This window comes from Mustelus asterias, chromosome 14 (genome assembly GCF_964213995.1).
Source record: "Mustelus asterias chromosome 14, sMusAst1.hap1.1, whole genome shotgun sequence".
NCBI lineage: Eukaryota > Metazoa > Chordata > Chondrichthyes > Carcharhiniformes > Triakidae > Mustelus > Mustelus asterias.
In genome coordinates this window covers 69,033,498-69,058,151 of record NC_135814.1, presented here as the reverse complement: position 1 = coordinate 69,058,151, position 24,654 = coordinate 69,033,498, and the positions used below count along the sequence as shown (strand labels likewise).

Sequence of the window (24,654 nt, the reverse complement as noted above, 5' to 3'; positions counted from 1 at the left end):
ACTGATTCACTTCAGATCAGCCATGATCTTATTGAATGGCGGGGCAGGCTCGAGGGGCTAGATGGCCTACTCCTGCTCCTATTTCTTATGTTCTTATGTTCTTATACTATGCACCATGGCACAGTGGTTAGTACCAAGGACCAGGGACCTGAGTTGAATTCCTGTCTTGGGTCACTGTCTGTGTGGAGTCTGCACGTTCTCCCTGTGTTTGCGTGGGTTTCCTCCGGGTGCTCTGGTTTCCTCCCACAGTCTGAAAGATGTGCTGGTTAGGTGCATTGGCCATGCTAAAGTGTACCTGAACAGGTGCTGGAGTGTGGCAAATAGGGGATTTTCACAGTAACTTCATTGCAAAGAAACTTGCTTTATCTGTGAAGCCCTTGAGGTCCCTTATCAATGCCTTCTGAAAATCCATGCATTAGATGTTCTGCATTCCCTTTATCTGTCCAATCAGTCACTTCTTAAATAAAACTTATTAAGTCGTAAAACACAACTTGCCTTTAACAAATCCATGCTGGCTATCTTTGCAAAAGATATGTTTCTAAGTACTTGTCAATTGTATCTAGAATGATCAATTTCAAGAGTTTGCCTACAATTGTGACATTGAACTAATCGATCTGTAGTTACCCAGTTTAGCCTCTTTATTCTCATGAACAAGCTACTACACTTGCACAGCAAAAGTTCACATTCAAGCAGGATTAAAAATTTGCTGACAGATGTTTTGTTCTTTTTTCTATCTAACATTCCTCAAGAACCAAGGGTACATCACATCAGGCCAGTTATTTACCAATTTTGAATGGTGTGGATATTTTTCAAAACCAATTAATTTTCTGCAGTAAAAACAGAAAATGCTGGATGAACTCAGCAGGTCAAGCAGCATTGTGGAGAGATAGACAGAGTTAACATTTCAAGTCCATATGACAGTCTCACAGTTAAAGGGAGGGAGAAATATGATGGATGTTACACTATTTAAGAGAAGGTGGAGCAGGTGGAGCAAAATAGGTGTGAGCAAGGAGAGAATGCACAAAGAATTTTTGGACACAAGACAAAGGAAATCTTAATGGCAGTGTTGATTCTTTAGAAGGTGCTAATAATACCAGCAAAAAGGTAGGATAGTAGAATGTGTCAACAGGAGAACAAAAGTCATTGCTCAGTGAAAGCAAAACTCAAGACAAGTGACAGATAGCCCTGTGAGGATAAGGAGGAGAGTGGGTAGCGGTTCCTTGCAGCAAAAAATGCTGGATTGAAAAAAATGGGTCAAGTTGCAGCAAAAAGTTCACAGTCTAAAGTTGTTGAACTCAATGTTGAGCCCAGAAGGCTGTAATGTGCCTAATTGGTAGATGAGGTGCTGCTCCTCCAGTTTGTATTGAGCTAAACTGGCACATTGCAGCAAGCTAAGGACAGACATGTGGCATGAGAGCAAGATGGTGAGTTCAAATGGCAAGTTACAGGAAGGTTGGAATCATGCTTGCGGACTGACCGAAGGTGCTCTGCAAAGCGGTCAGCTGGTGTGTGTTTACTTTGCGCTATTGAAGGAGGTGTAAGTGAAATGCTGCTTCATCTGAAAGGAGTGTCTGAGGCCTTGGACCATGAGGAGGGAGAAGGTAAAGAGGCAGGTGTTGGGCTTTACTGGAACATTGCAGCAGGCAACGGATGGACATGAAGACTTGTCATTTTGATACATAAACTCTCTGTCTGGAAAATTCCACCTTAGTTATAGAGTCATAGAGGTTTACAGCATGGAAACAGGTCCTTCGGCTCAATTTGTCCATGCCGCCCCTTCTTTTAACCCCTAAGCTAGTCCCAATTGCCCGCATTTGGTCCATATCCCTCTATACCCATCTTACCCATGTAACTGTCTAAATGCTTTTTAAAAGACAAAATTGTACCCATGTCTACTACTACCTCTGGCAGCTTGTTCCAGACACTCACCACCCTGTGTGAAAAAATTGCCTCTCTGGACACTTTTGTATCTCTCCCCTCTCACCTTAAATCTATGCCCTCTAGTTTTAGACTCCTCTATCTTTGGGAAAAGATATTGATTATCTGGCTGATTTATGCCCTTCATTATTTCATAGACCTCTATAAGATCACCCCTAAGCCTCCTACATTCCAGAGAAAAAAGTTCCAGTCTATCCAGCCTCTCAAACTCAAACCATCAAGTCCTGGTAGCATCCTAGTAAATCTTTTCTGCACTCTTTCTAGCTTAAGGAAATGCAGTCAGAGATGGGGAATGGGTGAAGTCAGGGGAAGGGAGGCAGGCAGGTAGTCAGCAAAGTCCCCAAGTGCATCTCACTCAAGAACCTTTTTCTGTGTTGGAAAACATGACAGATCCCTTGGGGAGTAGAGCCAGAGCCAAGTTCACAGCACTGTGGGTGGCTCAGCTGTACAAGTCAGGAGGAGTTAGAGTGGAAGAGCAATATTGGTAGGAGACTCGATAGTGAGGGACATAGACAAGAACTTTTGCAGCCGCAGATGGTGTGTTGCCTCTCTGGTGCCAGGGTAAAGGATGTTACTGAATGGCTGCAGGGCAATCTGAAGGGGGAGGGTGAACAGTCAGAGGTCACAGCTTCATATTGTAGTCTACATGGACTTTAGTAAAGCTTTTGACAAGATCCCACATAGGAGGCTGATGAAGAAAACAAAAGCCCATGAAATTCATGGCAATTTGACAAATTAGATCCAAAATAGGCTTAGTGGCAGGAGGCTGAGGGTGATGGTTGAAGGTCGTTTTTGTGACTGGAAACCTGTGACCAGTGGTGTACTGCAAAGATCAGTGTTCGGACCCTTGCTGTTTGGAGTGTACATTAATGATCTAGACATGAATTTGGGGGGTATGATTAGTGGAGGATGTAGGAAGGGAGTATGTTAGGGTACACAAGAGTACATTAGGAAGTAGAAAGGACCAGAGGGATCTTGGAAATCATATCCAAAGATCCCTGAATGAAGCAGGATAGGTAGATGAGGTGGTTAAGAAGGCATTTGGGATATTTGCCTCTATTAGCTGAGGCACAGAATATAAGAGCAAGGAGGTTATGATGGAGCTGAATAAAATATTTGTTAGGCCACAGCTAAAGTACTGTGTACAGTTCTGGTTGCCATAGTATAGGAAAGATATGATTGCACTAGAAAGGTGCAGAGAAAATTCACAAGGATGGAGCGTTTCAGCTATGAAGAGAGGCTGACGGGGGACCTCAGTGAGGGGTACAAAATTATGAGGGACATAGATAAGGTAGATAGGAAGAAACTTTTTCTCTTAGAGGGGTCATCAATAACCAGGGAGCATAGATTTAAGGTAAGGGCCAGGAGATTTAGAGGGGATTTGAGGAAAAACTTTTTCACCTAAAGGGTGGTGAGAATCTGGATCTCTGCTTGAAGGCGTGGTAGAGGCAGGAATCTTCACGACATTTAAGAAGCATTTAGATGGCCACGTGAAATGCCATAGCATACAAGGCTATGGACCATGTGCTGGAAAATGGGATTAGGATAAATAGGTACTTGGTGGCCGGGGCAGACGCAATGGGCCAAAGGGCATCTTTCTGTGCTGACTCTATGAGATAAAATTATCTAAATTAATAGGGAAGTTCAGAGAGCATGAGGTTAAAGGAAAAGGCTTATAATATTGTGAAGATTAGTAGTAAGTCTGAGGATTTTAAACATTTTAGAAACCAGCAAATGATAAACATATATGAGAGTTCCCTAGATGAGCTCCTGATTGGCTTGGGCACCTTTCTTGGACCCTGGGCAGTTTGTGTAAATACCAGAATCACGAGTTCATTGATTTTCAGGGCTACATCTAAAAGGTTCACATGTGAAGAGTAGATATTTACACAAAGTACCGGAGGATGCCTGGCACTGTGGAAATGTATCCTTGCAGGCCTTAAGGAGTTGGTCAGGAGGTGAAAATGTAGTAAAAAGTGTAAGAGATAACCTCCCCCTATTTACAAGAAAAATATACTGTGGAAAACACTATGATTGCTTCACAGCAAAGTCAAAACAATGCACTCTTTTCCAATATTTAAAAAAAATCCAACACTTTCATAAAAAGACCTCTTTTTAATTTAATGGAAATCAATTACAGCTTTAGGAAATATAAACCTTATGAATTCTGAGTTAAAGTGGTGGATACATACCTTTAAGGAGTTTCCAGACATGTAGTTCTGGGATATTCTGCTCAATTATGTACTTGAGAATTTCTGTGTGGGAGTAGAGAGCTGCTAAATGAACAATATTGTTACTTTCACTGTCAAGCTTTGTTAAGTTGGCTCCAAGGGATAGTAAGTACTGAAGTGCATCAAATGCACCTGCCATCGCAGCAAGTAACAGTGGAGTTGAGTGATATCTAAAGCAAAAGAAAAATCTGAATGCTTTCACAAACTACAAAATGACAGAATATATTTGGTGAAAGTCATTATCTGTGTTCATTTTTTACATAACGTTGTGAGCACTACAAATAATATTCTGGGCAAAGGTAGGTGGTGAGAGCTAAGGTGGGAAGAAAGCTTACAATCCAACATTTATTTTGAAGATAGTTACCCTGTTATGAAGTTTCTTTGAATTTCAAAAATGCTGTCTATTGTACTAACCCAAAACACAGAATTAACATATCTTTGACATCATATGTGAACCTGAGATAAACTTGCAAACACAATGATGCACTATCAATCGAGCTGAGACTAGTTGTGAGCAAGACAAATAGGCTTTCATTAGCAAGAACTTGGAGCCATCCCTGTCGGTGATCTGCTCTGAACTGAGAGCAAGGGGGAGGAGCCACCGCCTTTATACCCAGACCAGGGGGAGGAGACTTGGGCGGAACCGACAGGGATGTGCCACATATCCTTGGCGGGTCGGATCAAGGAAAACCCCAAGGCTTTTTACTCTTATGTGAGGAATAAAAGAATGACCAGGGTGAGGTTAGGGCCGGTCAAGGACAGTAGTGGGAACTTGTGTATGGAGTCGGTAGAGATAGGTGAGGTGATGAATGAATACTTTTCTTCAGTGTTCACCAAGGAGAGGGGCCATGTTTTTGAGGAAGAGAAAGTGTTACAGGCTAATAGGCTGGAGGAAATAGTTGTTCGGAGGGAGGATGTACTGGCAGTTTTGAATAAACTGAAGGTCGATAAGTCCCCTGGGCCTGATGAAATATATCCTAGGATTCTTTGGGAGGCAAGGGATGAGATTGTAGAGCCTTTGGCTTTGATCTTTGGGTCCTCACTGTCCACGGGGATGGTGCCAGAGGACTGGAGAGTGGCGAATGTTGTTCCTCTGTTTAAGAAAGGGAATAGAAATGACCCTGGTAATTATAGACCGGTTAGTCTTACTTCGGTGGTTGGTAAATTGATGGAAAAGGTCCTTAGGGATGGGATTTAAGACCATTTAGAAAGATGCGGATTAATCCGGGATAGTCAGCACGGATTCGTGAAGGGCAAGTCGTGCCTCACAAATTTGATTGAATTCTTTGAGGAGGTAATTAAGTGTGTTGATGAAGGTCGGGCAGTTGATGTCATATACATGGATTTTAGTAAGGCGTTTGATAAGGTCCCCCATGGTCGGCTTATGATGAAAGTAAGGAGGTGCGGGATAGAGGGAAAGTTGGCAGATTGGATAGGTAATTGGCTATCTGATCGAAGACAGAGGGTGGTGGTGGATGGAAAATTTTCGGACTGGAGGCAGGTTGCTAGCGGAGTGCCACAGGGATCAGTGCTTGGTCCTCTGCTCTTTGTGATTTTTATTAATGACTTAGAGGAGGGGGCTGAAGGGTGGATCAGTAAATTTGCTGATGACACCAAGATTGGTGGAGTAGTGGATGAGGTGGAGGGCTATTGTAGGCTGCAAAGAGACATAGATAGGATGCAAAGCTGGGCTGAAAAATGGCAAATGGAGTTTAACCCTGATAAATGTGAGGTGATTCATTTTGGTAGGACTAATTTAAATGTGGATTACAGGGTCAAAGGTAGGGTTCTAGTGGCGTGCCGCAGGGATCGGTACTCGGGCCGCAACTATTTACCATTTATATAGATGATCTGGAGGAGGGGACGGAGTGTAGGGTAACGAAGTTTGCAGACGACACAAAGATAAGTGGAAAAGTGAATCGTGTGGAGGACGGAGAAGATCTGCAGAGAGATTTGGACAGGCTGAGTGAGTGGGCGAGGATATGGCAAATGGAGTATAACGTTGATAAATGCGAGGTTATACACTTTGGAGGAAATAATAACAAATGGGATTACTATCTCAATGGAAACAAATTAAAACATGCTACCGTGCAAAGGGACCTGGGGGTCCTTGTGCATGAGACGCAAAAGCCCAGTCTGCAGGTACAACAGGTGATCAAGAAGGCAAATGGGATGTTGGCCTATATTGCGAGGGGGATAGAATATAAAAGCAGGGATGTCTTGATGCACCTGTACAGGGCATTGGTGAGGCCGCAGCTGGAATACTGTGTGCAGTATTGGTCCCCTTATATGAGGAAGGATATATTGGCATTGGAGGGAGTGCAGAGAAGGTTCACCAGGTTGATACCGGAGATGAGGGGTTTGGATTCATAGAAATCATAGAAATCATAGAAACCCTACAGTACAGAAAGAGGCCATTCGGCCCATTGAGTCTGCACCGACCACAATCCCACCCAGGCCCCTACCTCCATATCCCTACATATTTTACCCGCTAATCCCTCTAATCTACGCATCCCAGGACACTAAGGGGCAATTTTAGCATGGCCAATCAACCTAACCCGCACATCTTTGGATTATGAGGAGAGGCTGAGGAGATTGGGTTTGTACTCGTTGGAGTTTAGAAGGATGAGGGGGGATCTTATGGAGACTTATAAGATAATGCGGGGGCTGGATAGGGTGGAGGCGGAGAGATTCTTTCCACTTAGTAAGGAAGTTAAAACTAGAGGACACAGCCTCAAAATAAAGGGGGGTCGGTTTAAGACAGAGTTGAGGAGGAACTTCTTCTCCCAGAGGGTGGTGAATCTCTGGAATTCTCTGCCCACTGAGGTGGTGGAGGCTACCTCGCTGAATATGTTTAAAGCGCGGATGGATGGATTCCTGGTCGGTAAGGGAATTAAGGGTTATGGGGATCAGGCGGGTAAGTGGTACTGATCCACGTCAGATCAGCCATGATCTTATTGAATGGCGGGGCAGGCTCGAGGGGCTAGATGGCCTACTCCTGCTCCTATTTCTTATGTTCTTATGTTCTTATGTTCTGAAGACTGTGGAGGAACAGAGAGATCTTGGGGTTCATATCCACAGATCTCTAAAGGTTGCCACTCAAGTGGATAGAGCTGTGAAGAAGGCCTATAGTGTGTTAGCTTTTATTAACAGGGGGTTGGAGTTTAAGAGCCGTAGGGTTAGGCTGCAACTGTACAGGACCTTGGTGAGACCACATTTGGAATATTGTGTGCAGTTCTGGTCACCTCACTATAAGAAGGATGTGGAAGTGCTGGAAAGAGTGCAGAGGAGATTTACCAGGATGCTGCCTGGTTTGGAGGGTAGGTCTTATGAGGAAAGGTTGAGGGAGCTGGGCTGTTCTCTCTGGAGCGGAGGAGGCTGAGGGGAGACTTAATAGAGGTTTATAAAATGATGAAGGGGATAGATAGAGTGAACGTTCAAAGACTATTTCCTCGGGTGGATGGAGCTATTACAAGGGGGCATAACGATAGGGTTTGTGGTGGGAGATACATGAAGGATATCAGAGGTAGGTTCTTTACGCAGAGAGTGGTTGGGGTGTGGAATGGACTGCCTGCAGTGATAGTGGAGTCAGACACTTTAGGAACATTTAAGCGGTTATTGGATAGGCACATGGAGCACACCAGGATGATAGGGAGTGGGATAGCTTGATCTTGGTTTCAGATAAAGCTCGGCACAACATCGTGGGCCGAAGGGCCTGTTCTGTGCTGTACTGTTCTATGTTCTATGTTCTATACAGGTACTGAGAAATACTAACTACGGTGGTTAACCACTACAGATAACATATAGCAGTGGTTTACCACACACAAATTTACTCCACTCCATAGAGATAGCCTACTTTAAGCTTTTTAACATAGCTCAACTACTCATCTCAAGTCATCTGCTGCTGTAGCCTAATCCTTGCCTTTATTAATTCTAGGCTTGACTATCCCAAAGCACTGCTGGCTGATCTCCAATTTTCCATTTGCCATAAACTGGGCTCATCCATTACTCTGCAGCCTGTACCCTAACTCGTACTGAGTTCCTTACATCCATCACATTGAGTTCATTAACTTACATTGGCTCCCTGTCTGGTGTGACTCAATTTTAAAATTTTCATTTGCTATGAAACACTTATGGTCTCACCCAACTGCAACACCACTCCACCACTCTCCCCCCCCCGCACCCGCCCCCTCTCTCCGCCGCACCCCCCCACCCCGCACCCCCGCCCAAAATATTCTCCAGCGCTTCAATCCTCTGACATTTCTACACTCTCCGATTCTTGCCACTTGCATCTCCTAATTTTAATCTGGTCAACATTGGTGGCTCTGCCTTCTGCTGCCTTGGCCCTAAACTCTGGAATTCGCCCTGAAACCTCGCTACAACCCTCTCCTTTAAGATGTAAACCTTGCTTTTTCATTTGTGTTTATATGTCCTGATGTGTCTTATGACAAATTTTCTTTGAAGGTGAACAGTAATGGGGGGCAGACAGGAAAGTGAAGTTAAGGCCACAAATAGATCAGCCATGATCTTATTGAATGGTGGAGCAAGCTCGAGGGGCCAAATGGCCTACAGGTGCACCAATTCATTGGGTTCTTTGATCACTATCCTGTGAAGAGCCAGACGACTTTACAACATTAAATGTGCTATATAAGTGTAAGGGGTTATTTTGTAAATATAGCTCATAAGAGACATTTGTCTGTTTATTCTCTTTCCTGATAGGAAGTTGCCTAGGGGCATTTGTAGTCCAAGCACAACTCTGAGTGAAAGGGAATGCTGAGAGAGCCTTTCACATAAAGACAGATTTATTTTAACAACACTTGCTTGTTTGTTGCTTTCACAATAGCTCAAAAGCGTAAATAATAGAATCCACTTACAGAAATACTGTAAAAATTATGAACTGCCTCTAAAAGAAAAATATCAAATATATTAAATTTATCCTGTGGAATACAATATTAGAATTTTTATGGAATTTTCACTATTTATGTTGTAAATACATGTACATGCAGTGCAATATAAGCTGTAAATTTTTTGTTATTTGACACTGATAGATAAATCACTGAACACTTACTCAGCTGAAGTCTCCAACTCTAAAAATTTGGGGTCCCTTCTATACAGAGCCCTAATGCAGGAAACATTGTCATAAAATGCAGCAAAATGCATAGCTGTCCAGCCTCGTTCATCAACGCTTGTGTGATCTGCCCGCAGGGCCAGTAGGCAGGTCAGTACACCAAGTGACCCACATTTGGCAGCCATATGCAAACTAGTTGGACCTACAAGAAAAGCAATTACAAGCTAAAGTTAGAAAGAAACTCTGGTATTAATTTAAACAACAGAGTTGTAGATTTTCAAGAGGCGTTTGATAAGGTGCCCACAAAAATGGTTTTTACAAAAGATGAGAGCTTGTCATCGGCTTTGGGTACAAACAACACTTAAACCCGGAGAACACTATTTCCGAGTTTTAATAACTTGTGCACAAGGTGAGAACACGAGGTAAGGAATGTATTGCCGGGTGTTCTGTTGATTCATACAGAAAATTTAGCAGTTATAGTTAATTACAGCGAATGAGAAACGAGCAATTTTTTTCCAATCCTTCATTGGCACACATATCCACCAATCATAGCATAGCCTTTTGCTCTTTCTTATCCAATAGAAAATCAATTCTTCATTAGCATAATTTTTCCCATTTCTTGCTATTTGATAATTGTCATGGTAACTTGATCTTTGTTTTCATCCCGTTGTTCTAGCCTGGAATGCAATGTTTATGGAACAAGGTTTGATATATACTCGCTTATCCTGAGTACGTAAGCATTGGCTTTACTGAAGGTTTGACTGAAGGCCTTGTTTGGCTAATGATCATTTTCCATTACTTGACAGAGTTTTTTGACAATTATGGAACTTTAATTTTCACTGTTGTTTGTAATCTAACTTCCACAAGCTCATAGGATAAGGGTGATATAATGATTTGGAGTGAAGATTAGTTAATGACAGAAAACAGAGTAGAATTTAACAGATCATTTTTGAGTTGACAGATTGTAACTGGTGGTGTACTGCAGGATTGGTGCTTGGGCCTCAACTATTTACAATCCACATAAAAGACTTGGATGAGGGAGCGGAGGTTAATGTGTCCAGGTTTGCCAATGATACAAAACTAAGAGGGAAAGGAAACCAAGGAAGATGCAAGAAGGCTGCAAAGGGATAAACCAGGTTAAGAATGTGGGCAAGAAGATAGAATTGTGATGCAAACGCGGGGGGCAATTCTCCTACTCCGCTGCGCTAGTTTTCTAGCGCAGCGGGATGGGAGAATCTCGCGGCCGGACATACGTGGGATTCATGTATGCATTCCAGCCGCGAGCGCATCTCCCAGCGCTGGATTTTCGGCATGGTCAGATCTGCATTGGAAACCAGCAGGAAGACAGGTAAGTAATTTACATCTTTACATGAATGTAATTCAAATGTGATTTGCGGGCCTGGGTCAAGCCCAGAGTGTTTCACTGCTGGGGGAGGAGAGGGGTGGGGGGGACTGTTTGGGGGGGGCCGCGATCGGGCCGTGGGGCGGGCTGGGGGCGGGACTGTGGGGGTCCTGGGCTGGCGAGCGATCAAGCTGGCCAGCAAATAGGAGGCTGACATTTCGGGGTCATTGCACATGCACAGAGGCCTCCTGGGCAGGAATAGACCCCCGTCCCCTGAAATCTAATGATATTCATGCTGGTGACCTCTACATTGCACAGAGTGTGAACTCCCACTGAAAAAACAAGTGTGAATTACTCAGGTTTTCTCACGAATTCAACACTTAGAATTTTTTTAGGAGAATTCCACCCATGGTGTGATAAGTTTCCTCCTCTAGACCATGCTGGGACCACACCTGACTGCCTTTGCTTCACCCACTGCAAGCAAATGCCCATAGGAACATAAGACCATAAAATATAGGAGCAAAATTAGGGAATTCTGTCCATCGAGTCTACTCCGGCATTCAATCATGGCTGATAAGATTCTCAACCCCATTCTCCTGCCCTTCCCCGTAACTCTTGATCCCTTTACCAATCAAGAACCTATCTATCTTTGTCTTAAACACACTCAATGACCTGGCCTCCACAGTCTTTTGTGGCAATGAATTCCATAGATTCATCACTTTCTGTCTGAAGAAATTCACAAGTAGGCTTACATTAACATTGCAATGAAGTTAGTATGAAAATCCCCTCGTACTCCGGCGCCTTTTCAGGTGCACTGAGGGAGAAATTGGCATGGCCAATGCATCTAACCAGCATGCTTTTCAGATTGTGGGAGAAAATTGGAGCACCCAGAGGAAACCCACTCAGACACAGGGAGAACGTGCAGACAGTGACCCAAGCTGGGAATTGAACCCGGGTGCCTGGCGCTGTTAGGCAACAGTGCTAACCAATTATCACGCACAGAGGCAGAGATTACAACTAACTAAATCCATATTCGCACAGGAATTTTCAGCATTCTCATCTGGGTGGTAAATGTGTGCCTTAATATACATTGCCTCTGTTCCAAATAGAAAACAATTCCTTAGTGACATCTTTGCCTCTCAAGGATCTTCAATCAATACAATCTCATTATCAATTAACTATCAATACACAAACATATTTTTGATGGCTGAATTAAACAACAGAATTCTCCCATCCTGCCTGTGGTGGGTTTGGTGGCAGGTGGGAGCAAAGAATTCAGTGGGAACCAAAAGCTGGAAACCCACCTGCATCAAAACAGTTTGAAATTCTCCCAATGGCAGGTGGATCAGTTCTCCCGCTGCCTGCTGGAGTGAACACCATTTTCATTCGTTTGCATATTATGAATGGCCATTAAAACAGATGTTCATCAGAATCTTGTCAGTCCTTCCAATCTTGCATCATGCCAAAGGGAAATCATGTTGGCTTCGAACCCGCTTGAAAAAGAGTGTTGTACACAAGGTCTCAGTTCGTAAGGCACTAAGGTGACTGCAACATACATAGCCTACTTGTCATAGCGCTGTGTTGCTCTTTATGTGCTGAATGCCAGTTTGCTAGGGCAGAATCATTCCTGCCCCCAGCTCTATGCTGAGCTGGTCTTTATGGATATCACTCTGCTGCTAGACTCATGGACCGTCCCGTTTTGCTGACTCAGATCAGTACTGGGCCTATGATTGGGGAGTGCAGGGGTCTTCTGCTCCAAGTGCCACACACCATTGTCTGATGCAATAGCACTCTGCCACAGGACTCATCTACTCCAACAAACTGAATTTCAACTGGGGGTGGAGCTGATGAAGACAAGGGGACAATAATGAACAATGAAAGGCAGATGGAAGACTGGACCCCAACAAGGCTGTATAAAATGCTCACATAAAAGAGGGTCAAAGGGATGCTGCACCTTTTACTGGAAGGGAATGCACACAGACCTCCATATGGGAAGTGTAGAGGTCCACATGGGGCATGCAGGAATCCAGTATTAGTTGGGGAGGCTACAGAATAACAGGAGGCAGTTCTCCCTGCACATCCTGAGGCTCCAGGTAAATCAGAGGCACGTGGACAGTGAGGGAGGGAGGGTAGAATTCTGTCTGATGAAGCAGAGTTCCAGAACAATGGTGTCTTGTAAAACTGAAAGTAAGATCGGTTTTGTCTGAAAGAGGTATGAGGTAGTGTGTTAGGACTGTTATATTGGCCTATATGGCTCCTTAGTGGGATGGACATTCACTTTTTGGTGTTGTTATAGTGGTCAGGATCTAGGTCCCTTACAATGGACAGAGACCTCATTGCCCAGGAAGCAACAGCAAGACAATCATTTCATTCTGCGCTGTTAGGGCAGAACTCAATAGCCTCACTTCAAGTGTCAACACGGACAGATTCAGAAGTGCAGCCTTGGAGAGTGAAGGTAATGCACAGCTACATCATTTCTGCCATCCCATCATTGAAAGGGAGTCAGGGGTTAACAATTAATGCAGTTTCTCATTGGTCAAACGGATTCCACAGACTGACCATGTGCAGCTGAAAGATAACTGTTACGTCAACTCAAAGAAAGTAGTGCACAGCTACTTTGGTTTAATTGTTTTATCCACATCTTATCACCCCTCACAGAGTTCCAGATGTCACATCTCTGTGTGCTACAGTCTCGGAGGTAAGCTTGCATCAGGCACAATGCAATCAATGTACCCAAAGTTGTGCAGCCAAACATCTCACACAGGTCTCTCAATCACAGCTTCCCTTTCTGCATCCTTTAACCATTATTGTCTTCAATGTTTTTCATAGCGAAGGCAAAAGTGCAAATGGATCCAGGGTTCGAGGCTACATTTCTTAGAGTCCTCATTCAATGAACGAGGTGAAGGAGGGAGAAGCGAAGGTGTGCTCAGCTCCAGCAGGCACCATCGCCTGGGGAGATATTGATTTGATTTATTACTGTCACATGTGTTGGGATACAATGAAAAGTATTATTTCTTGTGAGCTATACAGACAAAACATACCATTCATAGAGAACATAGGGGTGAAGGAAAGGGGAGGATGCAGATTATAGTGTTACAGTCATGGCTAGGGTGCAGATAAAGATCAGCTTAATATATAGTAGACCCATTCAAAAGTCTGACGGAAGTATGGAAGAAGCTGTTCTTGAGTCGGTTGGTACGTGCTCTCAGATGTTTGTATCTTTTTCCCAAAGCATAAAGGTGAAAGAGAGTACGTCCGGGGTGCGTGAGGTCCTTGATTATGCTGGCTGCTTTTCCGAGGCAGCAGGAAGTGTAGACGGAGTCAATGGATAGAAGGCTGGTTTGGGTGATGGATTGGGCTATGTTCACAACCCTTTGTAGTTTCTTGTGGTCTTGGTCAGAGCTGGAGCCATACCAAGCTGTGATACATCCGGAAAGAATGCTTTCTATGGTGCATCTGTAAAAATTGGTGAGAGTCATAGCGAATTTCCTTAGCCTCCTGAGAAAGTAGAGGCATTCGTGGGCTTTCTTGACTACATAGACAGCGTCAGGACAGGATGTTGGATGGCCACGGAAGCCTAAGCAAGCCTAAGTCTGAGGAGGAGAGGCCCAGACAGCAGAGATGACTCACCACACTTGTCGAAGAGTCTCTTACTTACAAATGAGTGAGAGGCAGTGCCAGGCACACCTTCGATTGTCCAGAGGCCTCGAACATCACATCTGCCATATTCTTTGTGAAGACCTGTGCCACATGGGTTTGGATGCTCCCTCTTGCCAGTAGCCTTGAAGATGATGGCAGCACTTAATTTATTTGTTTCTAGGTCTTTCCAGGGATCAACAGGGGACCTGTGCCGCATCTGGCAGTCCACAACACATCACTGCATAAAGTAAATGACCAATGCCCTTTAAAACAAGTTCTTGTTTTGGTAAGCGTTCTCCAAGGCGGCCTTCACGACACACGACGGCGCAGAGTCGCTGAGCAGAAACTGATAGCCAAGTTCCGCACACACGAGGACGGCCTCAACCGGGATATTGGGTTCATGTCACACTATTTGTAACCCCTACAGCTTGCCTGGACCTGCAGAGTTTCACTGGCTGTCTTGTCTGGAGACAATACACATCTTTTTAGCCTGTCTTGATGCTCTCTCCACTCACGTTGTTTGTATCTTAAAGACTTGATTAGTTGTAAGTATTCGCATTCCAACCATTATTCATGTAAATTGAGTCTGTGTCTTTATATGCCCTGTTTGTGAACAGAATTCCCACTCACCTGAAGAAGGGGCTTGGAGCTCCGAAAGCTTGTGTGGCTTTTGCTACCAAATAAACCTGTTGGACTTTAACCTGGTGTTGTTAAACTTCTTACTTTAAAACAAGCCCATCATTATGTCATGTTTGCTCAGGATAAGGTTAGCCAGGCTCAAAGATTCACCTGTTTTGCAGCTGTCTCAGCTTTCCTAAGTGTGCAGGGTGCAATAGACTGCACCCATTAACTATATGGGCTCTCTGGCAATAGCCCTTAATGTTTATAAAACATAAGGGCTACCATTCCACCAAAGTGCAACTTGTGTGCTACCATCACACGCACATCCTGCATGTGTATGCACATTACCCTGGAAATTGCCATGACTCCGACATCCTCAATCCCTTCTAGATGGCTGGGATTTTCAACAGGGTTGCTGGGGATAAGGGCTACCCACTTAAACAATGGCTGATGACCCTGGTGTGTTGCCCTCGGACTTGTGCCAAGAAGAGGTGCAATGCTGCTCACATCTCCACAAGCTTCCTCATAGAGCAGAGCACAGGACTTCTGAAGATAAAATTTAAATGCCTGGACTGTTCAGGTGGCGCTCTGCAATATACACTGGAGAGAGTTTCCCAAAGTGCTGTGCCCTTCACAATCTGGCTATGCAAAGAGGTGAGCCCTTGCCAGAGGATGACGGCTCATTGGATGGTGGTGATGAGGAGGTGCAGGAAGCCGAGGGAACTGCCGAGGGACAGTATGAGTGCACTGATGCCATGGAGGAGGAAAGATGTGAGAGATTTACCCATGATCCTTAAGTAGCAGACAGGTTCCAAGAGGAATAAAATTAAGTGAGGTCATCTGGAATGATCTCTCTGGCCCTCCAGCCATTCCTGTCATCTCAGGACATTGCCGAAACATTGCTGAGAGGATGGATTCTGCATTCACACTTGAACAGACTGACCTCATGATTTGCTCGAATTTTATCTTAGGTGTGGTCAATGGTGACCTGCTAATGCGCTCATTCTGTCAACTTAAAGACCACTGAGGAATGACAGCAATGTGAGACAAGGTTTGACCTTTTCAACGCCATCTGTTGATGTACATGGTGCCACAAAAGAGATGCAGGTTAGCCTGGAGCTCTCATCCTGAAGCGCATATGGGTTTGGGCAGTAACACTGAGGAGACCCATGTGCCCCTAGAGTATCATTGCTAATGAGCTACCGTCAACCATTACTGTCCCAATGGTTCAAAACTTTCCAATGATACTCTTATAATAAAGATTTAAACACATCTTCCTGATAACACATAAGGATCTGGGCAGAGACTAGTTGTACTGAGGTTGACATGACATGAATATTCTTTATAATGGGACATTATCACTGAGCGAGAGGATGGCTGAACCTCGAAATAAGAGGCTTCCAAAGTACAAAATCGCAACGCTTTCATTTGACCAAGACATTCACATACCTATCCATTGAGTTTCAATAAGTGCAATTTATTTACAGTGATGGCACACACTATCATGTCCTGATGCCAATGATGATCTTGGCAGATGTTCTCTGGTAGCCTGAGCCTTTGAGGGCCCCTAGCCTTCTGAGGATCTCCTGCTTAGGGGCAAAAGTACCCTCGGCAGCTTGTGCTGCTGGAGTTGGGCACAGGCAGAGAGAACTTTGAATGGCTGCACACCTGAGTGGAGGCCTCCATGGCTCTGGCTTGACTCCTGCAGGAAATGGGGCACTTGGAGGGAGGTCAAGATGCCTCATCCCCATGCTGCCTACATTCTGGTGGTGCCCACCAGAGTGTGTCCATGGAGAGCAGGGTGGAGTGCAAATCCAGCAAGACCTGCTGGACCAAGGTTTCCATGGTAATCTTCCCATTGGGGCCTCGAGCCACTTTTCACGACATTAGACAGAATGCAGATGGACTCCTTCATCATTTGCACTAGCCTGTTGAAAGATTCTCAAACCTCTGCCTGATGTTCTGCTGTCTGCCTTTGCATCTCCACCAGTGAGGTGGCTCATTATCTGACAGGGACTCAATGGGTAACTGGTCTCCAGCAACCCTCTGAGTGTCTGAAATTTGGCCTGTCCCTGTCTCCGACTGCTGCGGGGACGTGTCAGTGAGTGACAACGGGTCTAATCTAGAGCTATGCCCCATCAAGGTGTGTGTCTCTGCATTTGTGGAGAGTGCACACACTGTGGTGGTTCTTTGTGAGTTCTCTCATCCTCAGATGTTCTCTGGGGGCTCAGAGTACTGCTCAGTTGCCTGCCTGGCACGATTTTCCCGTGCCTGCAGGAAATTAATTACAGTTTTAGTGAATTAACTGAGATACATCAGAGTATATTTAACTCACTGTGTCAAGATTTGATGAAATGATGGAACTGAGATCTGTTCAAGGTTGTTGGGAGAGGTCAAACTCTACGTTACCACAGGAGTGATCCCTATCCTCCTCGACAAGGTCGGCTGCAGCTTTCTCAAATTCTGTCAGGACAAGGACCTTTGCCATCCTGCCTCTGGTCTTGTCTCGCTTTCGCTTGTTGTGTGTCAGCTTTCACTGTATGAAGATGAAAGAAAGGTATGTGGATGATGGGGATAGAGCAGAGGTTGGGTGAAATGTATATTCCCTGTGTATGGTGAGCCCTGTCCAGAAGGGCCATAGAGCATGTGAGCAACATGATAGATGGGATGGTCGCGATGTAAAAGTGTCCATGAGAAAATGAGTGTTGTTATTTGTCCCCCACTAATGGTCTGTGAGATCCGTAAAGAGCGCCGCCATTTGTGTAGATGATGCCATGACGAGAGTTTGATAGAGGGCACTGAGAGAGGACTTAACCCTGGCAGGTCGCCAGGTCATTCGGAAAGATACTTGCTTGTGCATAATCAATGAGGCTCCAAGCACACAATTGGATGCAGCTTCATTCCATTCTGGCCAGGGGAATGGCGCCACTGGAACTTGGACAAAAGAAGGAAAATTTTGCCCAAAATGTGTAGGATTGGTTTTGACTCTCAAGTAGTTGACCAGCAGAGGTGCAGCTTTCTCAAATTCTGCCAGGACAAGGATCTTGACTGTTAGCATGTCTGCTGCTCCATGCGTTGTATCTACAGATTAGTGGAGGGGTCAGGGGTGGGGTGGAAGGTGGAGGAGGAGGCGAGGCAGAGATGGCAAACACAGTCCCAAAACAGGCATGCAGGACCTTTCTGAGGCCTGGAGGGATGTTCTCTCTTAAAAATGGTAATTAAAGGCATATGTATGCTATAAGTCCCTGATTTGCATATTTAAAGGGACCTACCATCTGAAACATAAAGGCGCCTCAACTTGCCAGCGATAGGCACTTTTAAAACTCTTTCGACACCATTTTCAGTGGTACCCATTTAGAATTTTACCAGAATTCACTGCTTTACATCTACTGTAAGACTTTGCATGAGATCCTTTGAAATTATGGGCAGCATGGTGGCACTGTGGTCAGCACTGCTGCCTCACAGCGCCAGGGACCCAGGTTCAATTCCGGCCTCTGGTCACTGTCTGTGTGGAGTTTGCACATTCTCCTCATGTCTGTGTGGATTTCCTCCCACAATCCAAAGATGTGCGGGTTAGGTTGATTGGCCGTGCTAAATTGACCCTAGTGTCAGGGAATTAGCAGGGTAAATATGTAGGGTTACGGGAACAGGGCCTGGGTGGGATTGTGGTCGGTGCAGACTCGATGGGCCCAATGGCCTCCTTCTACACTGTAGGGATTCTATGATTATGTTTTCTTTTTGAAAACTATTGATATTTAACGGCATGTAACATGAGGATTATTTTGAATAGAGCTGCAGCCCTATGTTTCAGCAGCTGGTAGATGGTAGATCGGCCACAAATTCAGATTAAAATGCAGTGGGGACATAAATGTAGTACAATTTTGCCCTCTTAATTATTACTCCATCTGCATTATACCTGAGATGCAACTAGTGGGATTATTTTTTCTTCACACTGTTTAAGTGTGCAGAGTGTGTTGGAAGGATTTACAGGATAACAAACCTGCTTTGAGCTGCATGAACATTCCTCCCATGGCTAACAAGTGCTGGACTGGGACTTGAACTGAGGGCCTGACTCAAAGGCAGGAGTGCTACCGTCTGAACTGCTCAAATTCCACAGATTATGGGCGATGTCTGGATGGAGATTAGCAGGATCAATTATGTCCCGTTATTCCATGATATGAACAGTCTGCACATTAAGTAATTACTAAGGAATATTTTGCTTACGTTAACGAGGTAACACTACTGTCTGAAAAACGTTTCAAGTAAGCTTTGCACTGTACTGGCATTTATCTTGTTTTTTAGAATTCAATATTTTGCAAATTAAAGTTGGTTTTGAAAGTATTAATTTCCTAGAAGATGCTAATCACAAAGAAACTTGCCGACCTTTGGAGCTTACCCAGGTTTTGCAGTTTGTCACTGCGACGTTTGTTGACCTTTAGGTGTATTGTGGTCAGCTGACAAACAATTGACACGTGGTTATGTATAGCAGCATGATGAACAAGTGAATAACCAGCTTCATCGACAACCCCAAGTTGGGATATTGGATTCTGTTGACAGTATGTGTGAAAGACAGCAGCAAGTCCACTTTTAGTAGCAGACATTAGACCAGTGTACAAATCCTGCATGAAAAAAAATAAAGCAACTAGCACCATTGCATGACATTTACATCACAGGAGGACAGCTTCCTCAAGAATTGCATTTCAGAACATCGGGGAAATGTTCTACTTGAATTTTTGTCTAAATTTTCATTTATAACTGATGGGCACCTGCCTCTGTTTTGTCAAGGACAACATTCTTAAAATAAAATGCTTATTTAAAAAAAACCCTTGTAATGCATATTTTGTATTATTGATGCACAAATAATGGGATGGCACAATATCGCAGTGGTTAGCACTGCTGCCTCACAGCTCCAGGGACCCGGGTTCAATTCAGGTCTTAGGTGACTGTCTGTGTGGAGTTTGCACGTTCTCCCTGTGTCTGCGTGGGTTTCCTCCAAGTGCTCTGGTTTCGTCCCACATTCCAAAAATGTGCAGATTAGGTGGTTTAGACATGTTAAATTGCCCCTTAGTGTCCCAAAATGTATAGATTAGATGGGATTATCCATCTAATTACAGCAATAGGGTGGGGGAGAGGGCCTGGGTAAAATACTCTGTCAGAGAGTTAGTGCAGACTTGATGGACCGAATGGCCTCTTCTGCACTGTAGGGATTCTATGAATGTATGGCTTGTTTCTGTGCAGCACATTTTATATAATTATGTGTCAGAAACCACTGATCCTCAATGGCAAATTGAATCCAATCTTAGATGTTTTCTCATTACAAACTTCCAAACTTAAAAAACAAGTTGGAGGAGAACAAATATCAAAATAGTACTAGGGGATTCAGGACTGTAAGGATTAAGGTGGGACTGAGGAAGTTGAATGTAATAGTGAGTCTGTAGAAGTTGGCATGAAGATAGCACTTAGTCAGGGCTGCATCCTTTATATATGTATACAGTTATGTGTTAATAATGAACAGTTATTGTTCAACCAGAAAGACCTCTAGACCTCTTCATGAGACAACATATAACTTACAAGAAGTACCAGCAAAGGCAAGTACAAACATTCAGAGCTGTTCTGGGCCATAACTTCCTCAGTGGAAATCAGCACCAGGTTGCCACTCCGTGCTCAATTACTTACGTGAAATTTATTTTGTGCCTGTCTTGCCAACTTTCCGTCTGAGACCAGATGAGAACCAGGCACTGCAGCAGCCCTCAAGGTCCAGAGTTGCAATCCAGCAGAATCAAAGTGAAAGAGGACACACCTACATATTTATGGCATCAGCTGTCGCAAAACCAGGTAAGTTTAAATGTCTATTCAAATTTATAGGTCAGGAGAAGGTAAGTGTCTAAGGTAAATGGATAGGATTTGGAGATGGTGGGGGGGAAATCAGGCCCGAGTGTTGGACATTGTGGCAGCAGGGGGTCGGATGTCGTGGCGGGGTGGGTTTAGACATTGGGTTGGAGGGGGAGGGTCGGGATGGGCCTACAGGGGCAGGGTGGTCGGGAGGAGGAGGGGGGGGGGGGGGTAAATCCTCTGAGGGAGGGAGAATCCAAAGAGCTTCTACAAATACATAAAGGGCAAAAGAGTAACAAGTGAGAGAGTAGGGCCTCTTACAGATCCACAAGGGATGGGTGAAATCCTAAATGAATATTTCTCATCCGTAGTTACTGTTGAGAAAAGCATGGATGTTACAATCGTAATACATTTTTTGTTTTCCCTAATTCACAATTCAAACTTAACCATAGTTTCCTATTCTTATGACAAAATTCCTTTCCTGACCCAAAACTTCAGAACTTGTGAAAGACCTTGACCCACCTTGGACTGATCTGAGGAGAAACTTCCTCCAACAAAGGCTGATTTTGATCTTTACCTACAATTGAAATTTCCATTTCATCAGACATTCTGTCTGACTCTGACTTGGATATAAACTCTGAGTTTCACTTGTACTAGTTTATGCCATGACTTCTACTGGAATAACTTTCTTTAGGTACTCATCTCCTATCATGACTCTCTTTCTGTCTTGATACTTCCTCTTCTACTGACTGTGCTAAATGTGGCTTCAGCTATGAAAACCATGTTCCAGATTGTATTCCAAGAAACAAGTCAGCTGCCGGTAGTAGTGTGAGGAATGTTATACTAGGGCAAGGACATTGCGTTGTGCAGGTCCTTTGTAGGTGGGAAATTTAAGCACACTTTAACACAGGAGTTCAATTAAATAGCACTTTACTATATTTTTATTATCGCAAAGCCTGTTCCACATAAACGAGCTACTTCAAAAATCATACAGAAATCAGACAACCAAGAACTGAGTTTGTTGAGTGCTAACTTCTCTATATATTTGACCGGATAGTTAAGCAATTTAATAGTGCAATTAAACCAAAACAGACAGTAAATCTCTTAGTTAGTACTTGAAAAGTTAAGGCCCTACCAGGGTTGGGTTCTCAGACAGTCCCAGTTCATATTCCAATTCAACATCACACACCAAACAAAGTTCAAAGCCAGGTAGTCAAATACATTTTCTCTCAGATAAAAGCAAAATATTTCGGATGTTGGAATCTGAAACAAAAACAGAAAAGGCTGGAAAACCTCAGCAGGTCTGACAGCATCTTTGGAGAGAGAACAGAGCCAACGTTTTGAGTCTGGATGATCCTTCGTCAGAGCTCCATAGCTGCAAAGGTATCAATGTTGGCTTCTTTTCCACTACTTGACATGCACTACATTTTTTCACTGTTTCTCTATATCTTTATCTAACCCTGGCTCCCAAAGAGAGCTCCTCATTAGACTCATCGAACACACCCCTAAGTGTTGATCATGAAGACCACAGAGCAACCATTTGTAAATTCCAGGGATTAAAACTCTAGCTACCCACATGGCACAACCTTTATCAATTGACAACTCATTATTACACATGAAAAATGGCTTTGATTTCTAAATACAGTGATAGTCACCCATTTGTGATATCTACACCCTTGTCAACATGGAGTCTGCGGTAAACCACTGTTAGCTTATTGCCTGTGTGTGTGTGTGTAACATGCCTGGACATGCCCCTGCCGGCCCTGCCTGAGACTCCTCCCCCCTGGTGCAGGTATAAAGGTGTCTGCTCCCCACCCCCTGCCTCAGTCCTGGACCAGTTCATCGGCATGGGTGTGCTCCAAGTCTTTTGAGAATAAAAGCCTATTTGTTCCAGCATACAAACTAGTCTTTGCTTGATTGATAGTGCATCAGAGTCCCTACGAGTTATTCTCTCAATGTCATCTGGTGTGGCTGGCAATTCATCCAAATACCAAAAGAAAAATACATTTTCCTTTTTGGCTTCCTTCTCCAATGGAGACAATAATCTAGACATCGCATCAGCATTACAATGATCTCACAATCATTTGCATTTAATTTCATACTGATATCAGACAAAAACAAAGCCCATCTCTGCATTCGGGCTGCAGCCAAAGAGGGTACTGGAGACTTTGGATTCAGAATAGTTGTCAGTCGTTTGTTGTCAGTTATGTTTGTGAAACTATGAGCAGACAGGTACTTTCACAGGTACAGGTACAGGTACAGGTACTTTCACAGGGACAACGCTTCATGTTCTGAGCATAATTTCACTCACTAGCACTGATGGTGTGAGAGGCAAATGCCAGTGGTCTTTCCTCACCACTAGCCAACGCGTGAGGGACCATAACACCTATCCTATAAGAAGAGGCATCACATGCTAGCTTAATCTCATTATAATGTACAAGCATCGTACCCTCTACAAGTTGGCTTCTATCCATTTTGATGTATTGTCACACTCCTTTATCCAATTCCACAGAATATCCTTCTTCAAGAGTTAACTCAATGGGTGCAATAATGTTGCCAAATTTGATATGAATTTATTATCATAAATTACGAGGATTAAAAAGGATTGGAGTTCAGAGATGTTCTGAGGGTGCATTTCTAATTGCTTGAATCTTGACACATCCTTGTCTGCCCTGTTACCCAAGTATTCTACAGAATTGTGAAGTACTTTACATTTGTGTAACTTCACCTGAATCTATTTTCCAAATGAAGGTTTTGCAAATGTTCACTTCCATGGCACACACTGACCTGGTCGTCATTGACATTTTGCATTACCAGCCTGACCCTGGATCATTGCCGGTCTATGGGGAGGTAGATTATTGCTGCCTCTTCTCCTCTGCATCCAGCAGACAGCCCAGCTCTGCATCACTAAACCATGGGGTGCTTCTTTTTGTTGCCATCTTCCTGGCGTGACTGCCTGTGTGTTCATTGTTAAAGCTTATACGGAGCTCTCCTTTGTAAAGGGAGTTCAGCTGTAAGCAGTTTGGGCAAGTCACGTGCCCGTTGGGTTCATTCCGACGAGGATAACATAGAGGCTGTTCAGTTGCCCATTAGGGGAGGGGGAGGCAAGAGCAACTCTGCAGGGGTGCTGATCAGGAAGAACACTGCAGGAGTGTTGATCGGGGAGAGGGATGGGTGATTGGGGAGGAGGGTGTTGATGGGAAGGATCTCTGCATAGTTGGTGATCGGGGAAGGGGTGGCGATCAGGGGAACATTTGCAGTGGTGGTGATGGGGGTGTGGTGATTAGGGAGGGTGGTGGTGATCCGGGGGGAACTCTGCAGGGGGTGGGTGGGGGCCTGATGTCTGTGGGGCAGGGGGAAATAGCCGTTGAGGGTGGCGGGATGGGGGAGGGGGGGGGTCATGTCCATGGGGTGGGCGGGTGACAGAAGATTCCCGGCATACTGGGAGATCAGGGCACCTGTGCAATGGTGCCCCAAGAGCTCAGCAGCTGGCTTTACTGGCAATATTAGACCCATCCCTTCCTGGTGAGAATCGCATGACAGCGCCTGATTTGCACAGAGTGCCAAAAATTCACGTTCCTTACCTCGCTGAAAAAATCGCAGTGAAAACTTATCGTTTCCTCGGCTGTTCAACAATTAAAATTTTCTCGGAAAAATTCCACCCCCTCATCTAACAAAAATATGGAGTACCTTCGCCACATGAAATGCAAGAGTTCAAAACACTTCACCACCACCTTCTCAAAGTGATATAGATGGTCAATAAATAATGCACATTTTAAAAATCTAAAATAATTACTTTCCATAACTGAAATAGTAAAAATAAATTATCAAAGGTGCCATTTGATAAGCCTGGTTACCCTTCTTCTTTGTACTCCTATCTAACTGTTCAAAGTCTTTCAGTAATTACATGGAAAATAGCTGCCAACATTATGTATTTATCATTATCATGAGGTGCAATACAAAAAAATGTGTAATGATATCTA

The 24,654-nt window shown here is 44.2% G+C and overlaps 1 protein-coding gene across 1 annotated transcript in view; it reads right to left on the bottom strand.

Moving 5' to 3' along the window:
* ankar (ankyrin and armadillo repeat containing) overlaps positions 1–24,654 on the bottom strand; it is a 113,219-nt gene that overhangs the window by 55,695 nt on the left and 32,870 nt on the right. Inside the window, exons 6-8 of the mRNA XM_078227713.1 lie at positions 19,236–19,458; positions 9,238–9,439; positions 4,131–4,339 (exon numbers count right to left, since the gene is read on the bottom strand). Of these exons, the coding sequence (XP_078083839.1) occupies positions 4,131–4,339; positions 9,238–9,439; positions 19,236–19,458 (634 nt within the window). The remainder of the gene's footprint in view (positions 1–4,130; positions 4,340–9,237; positions 9,440–19,235; positions 19,459–24,654) is intronic.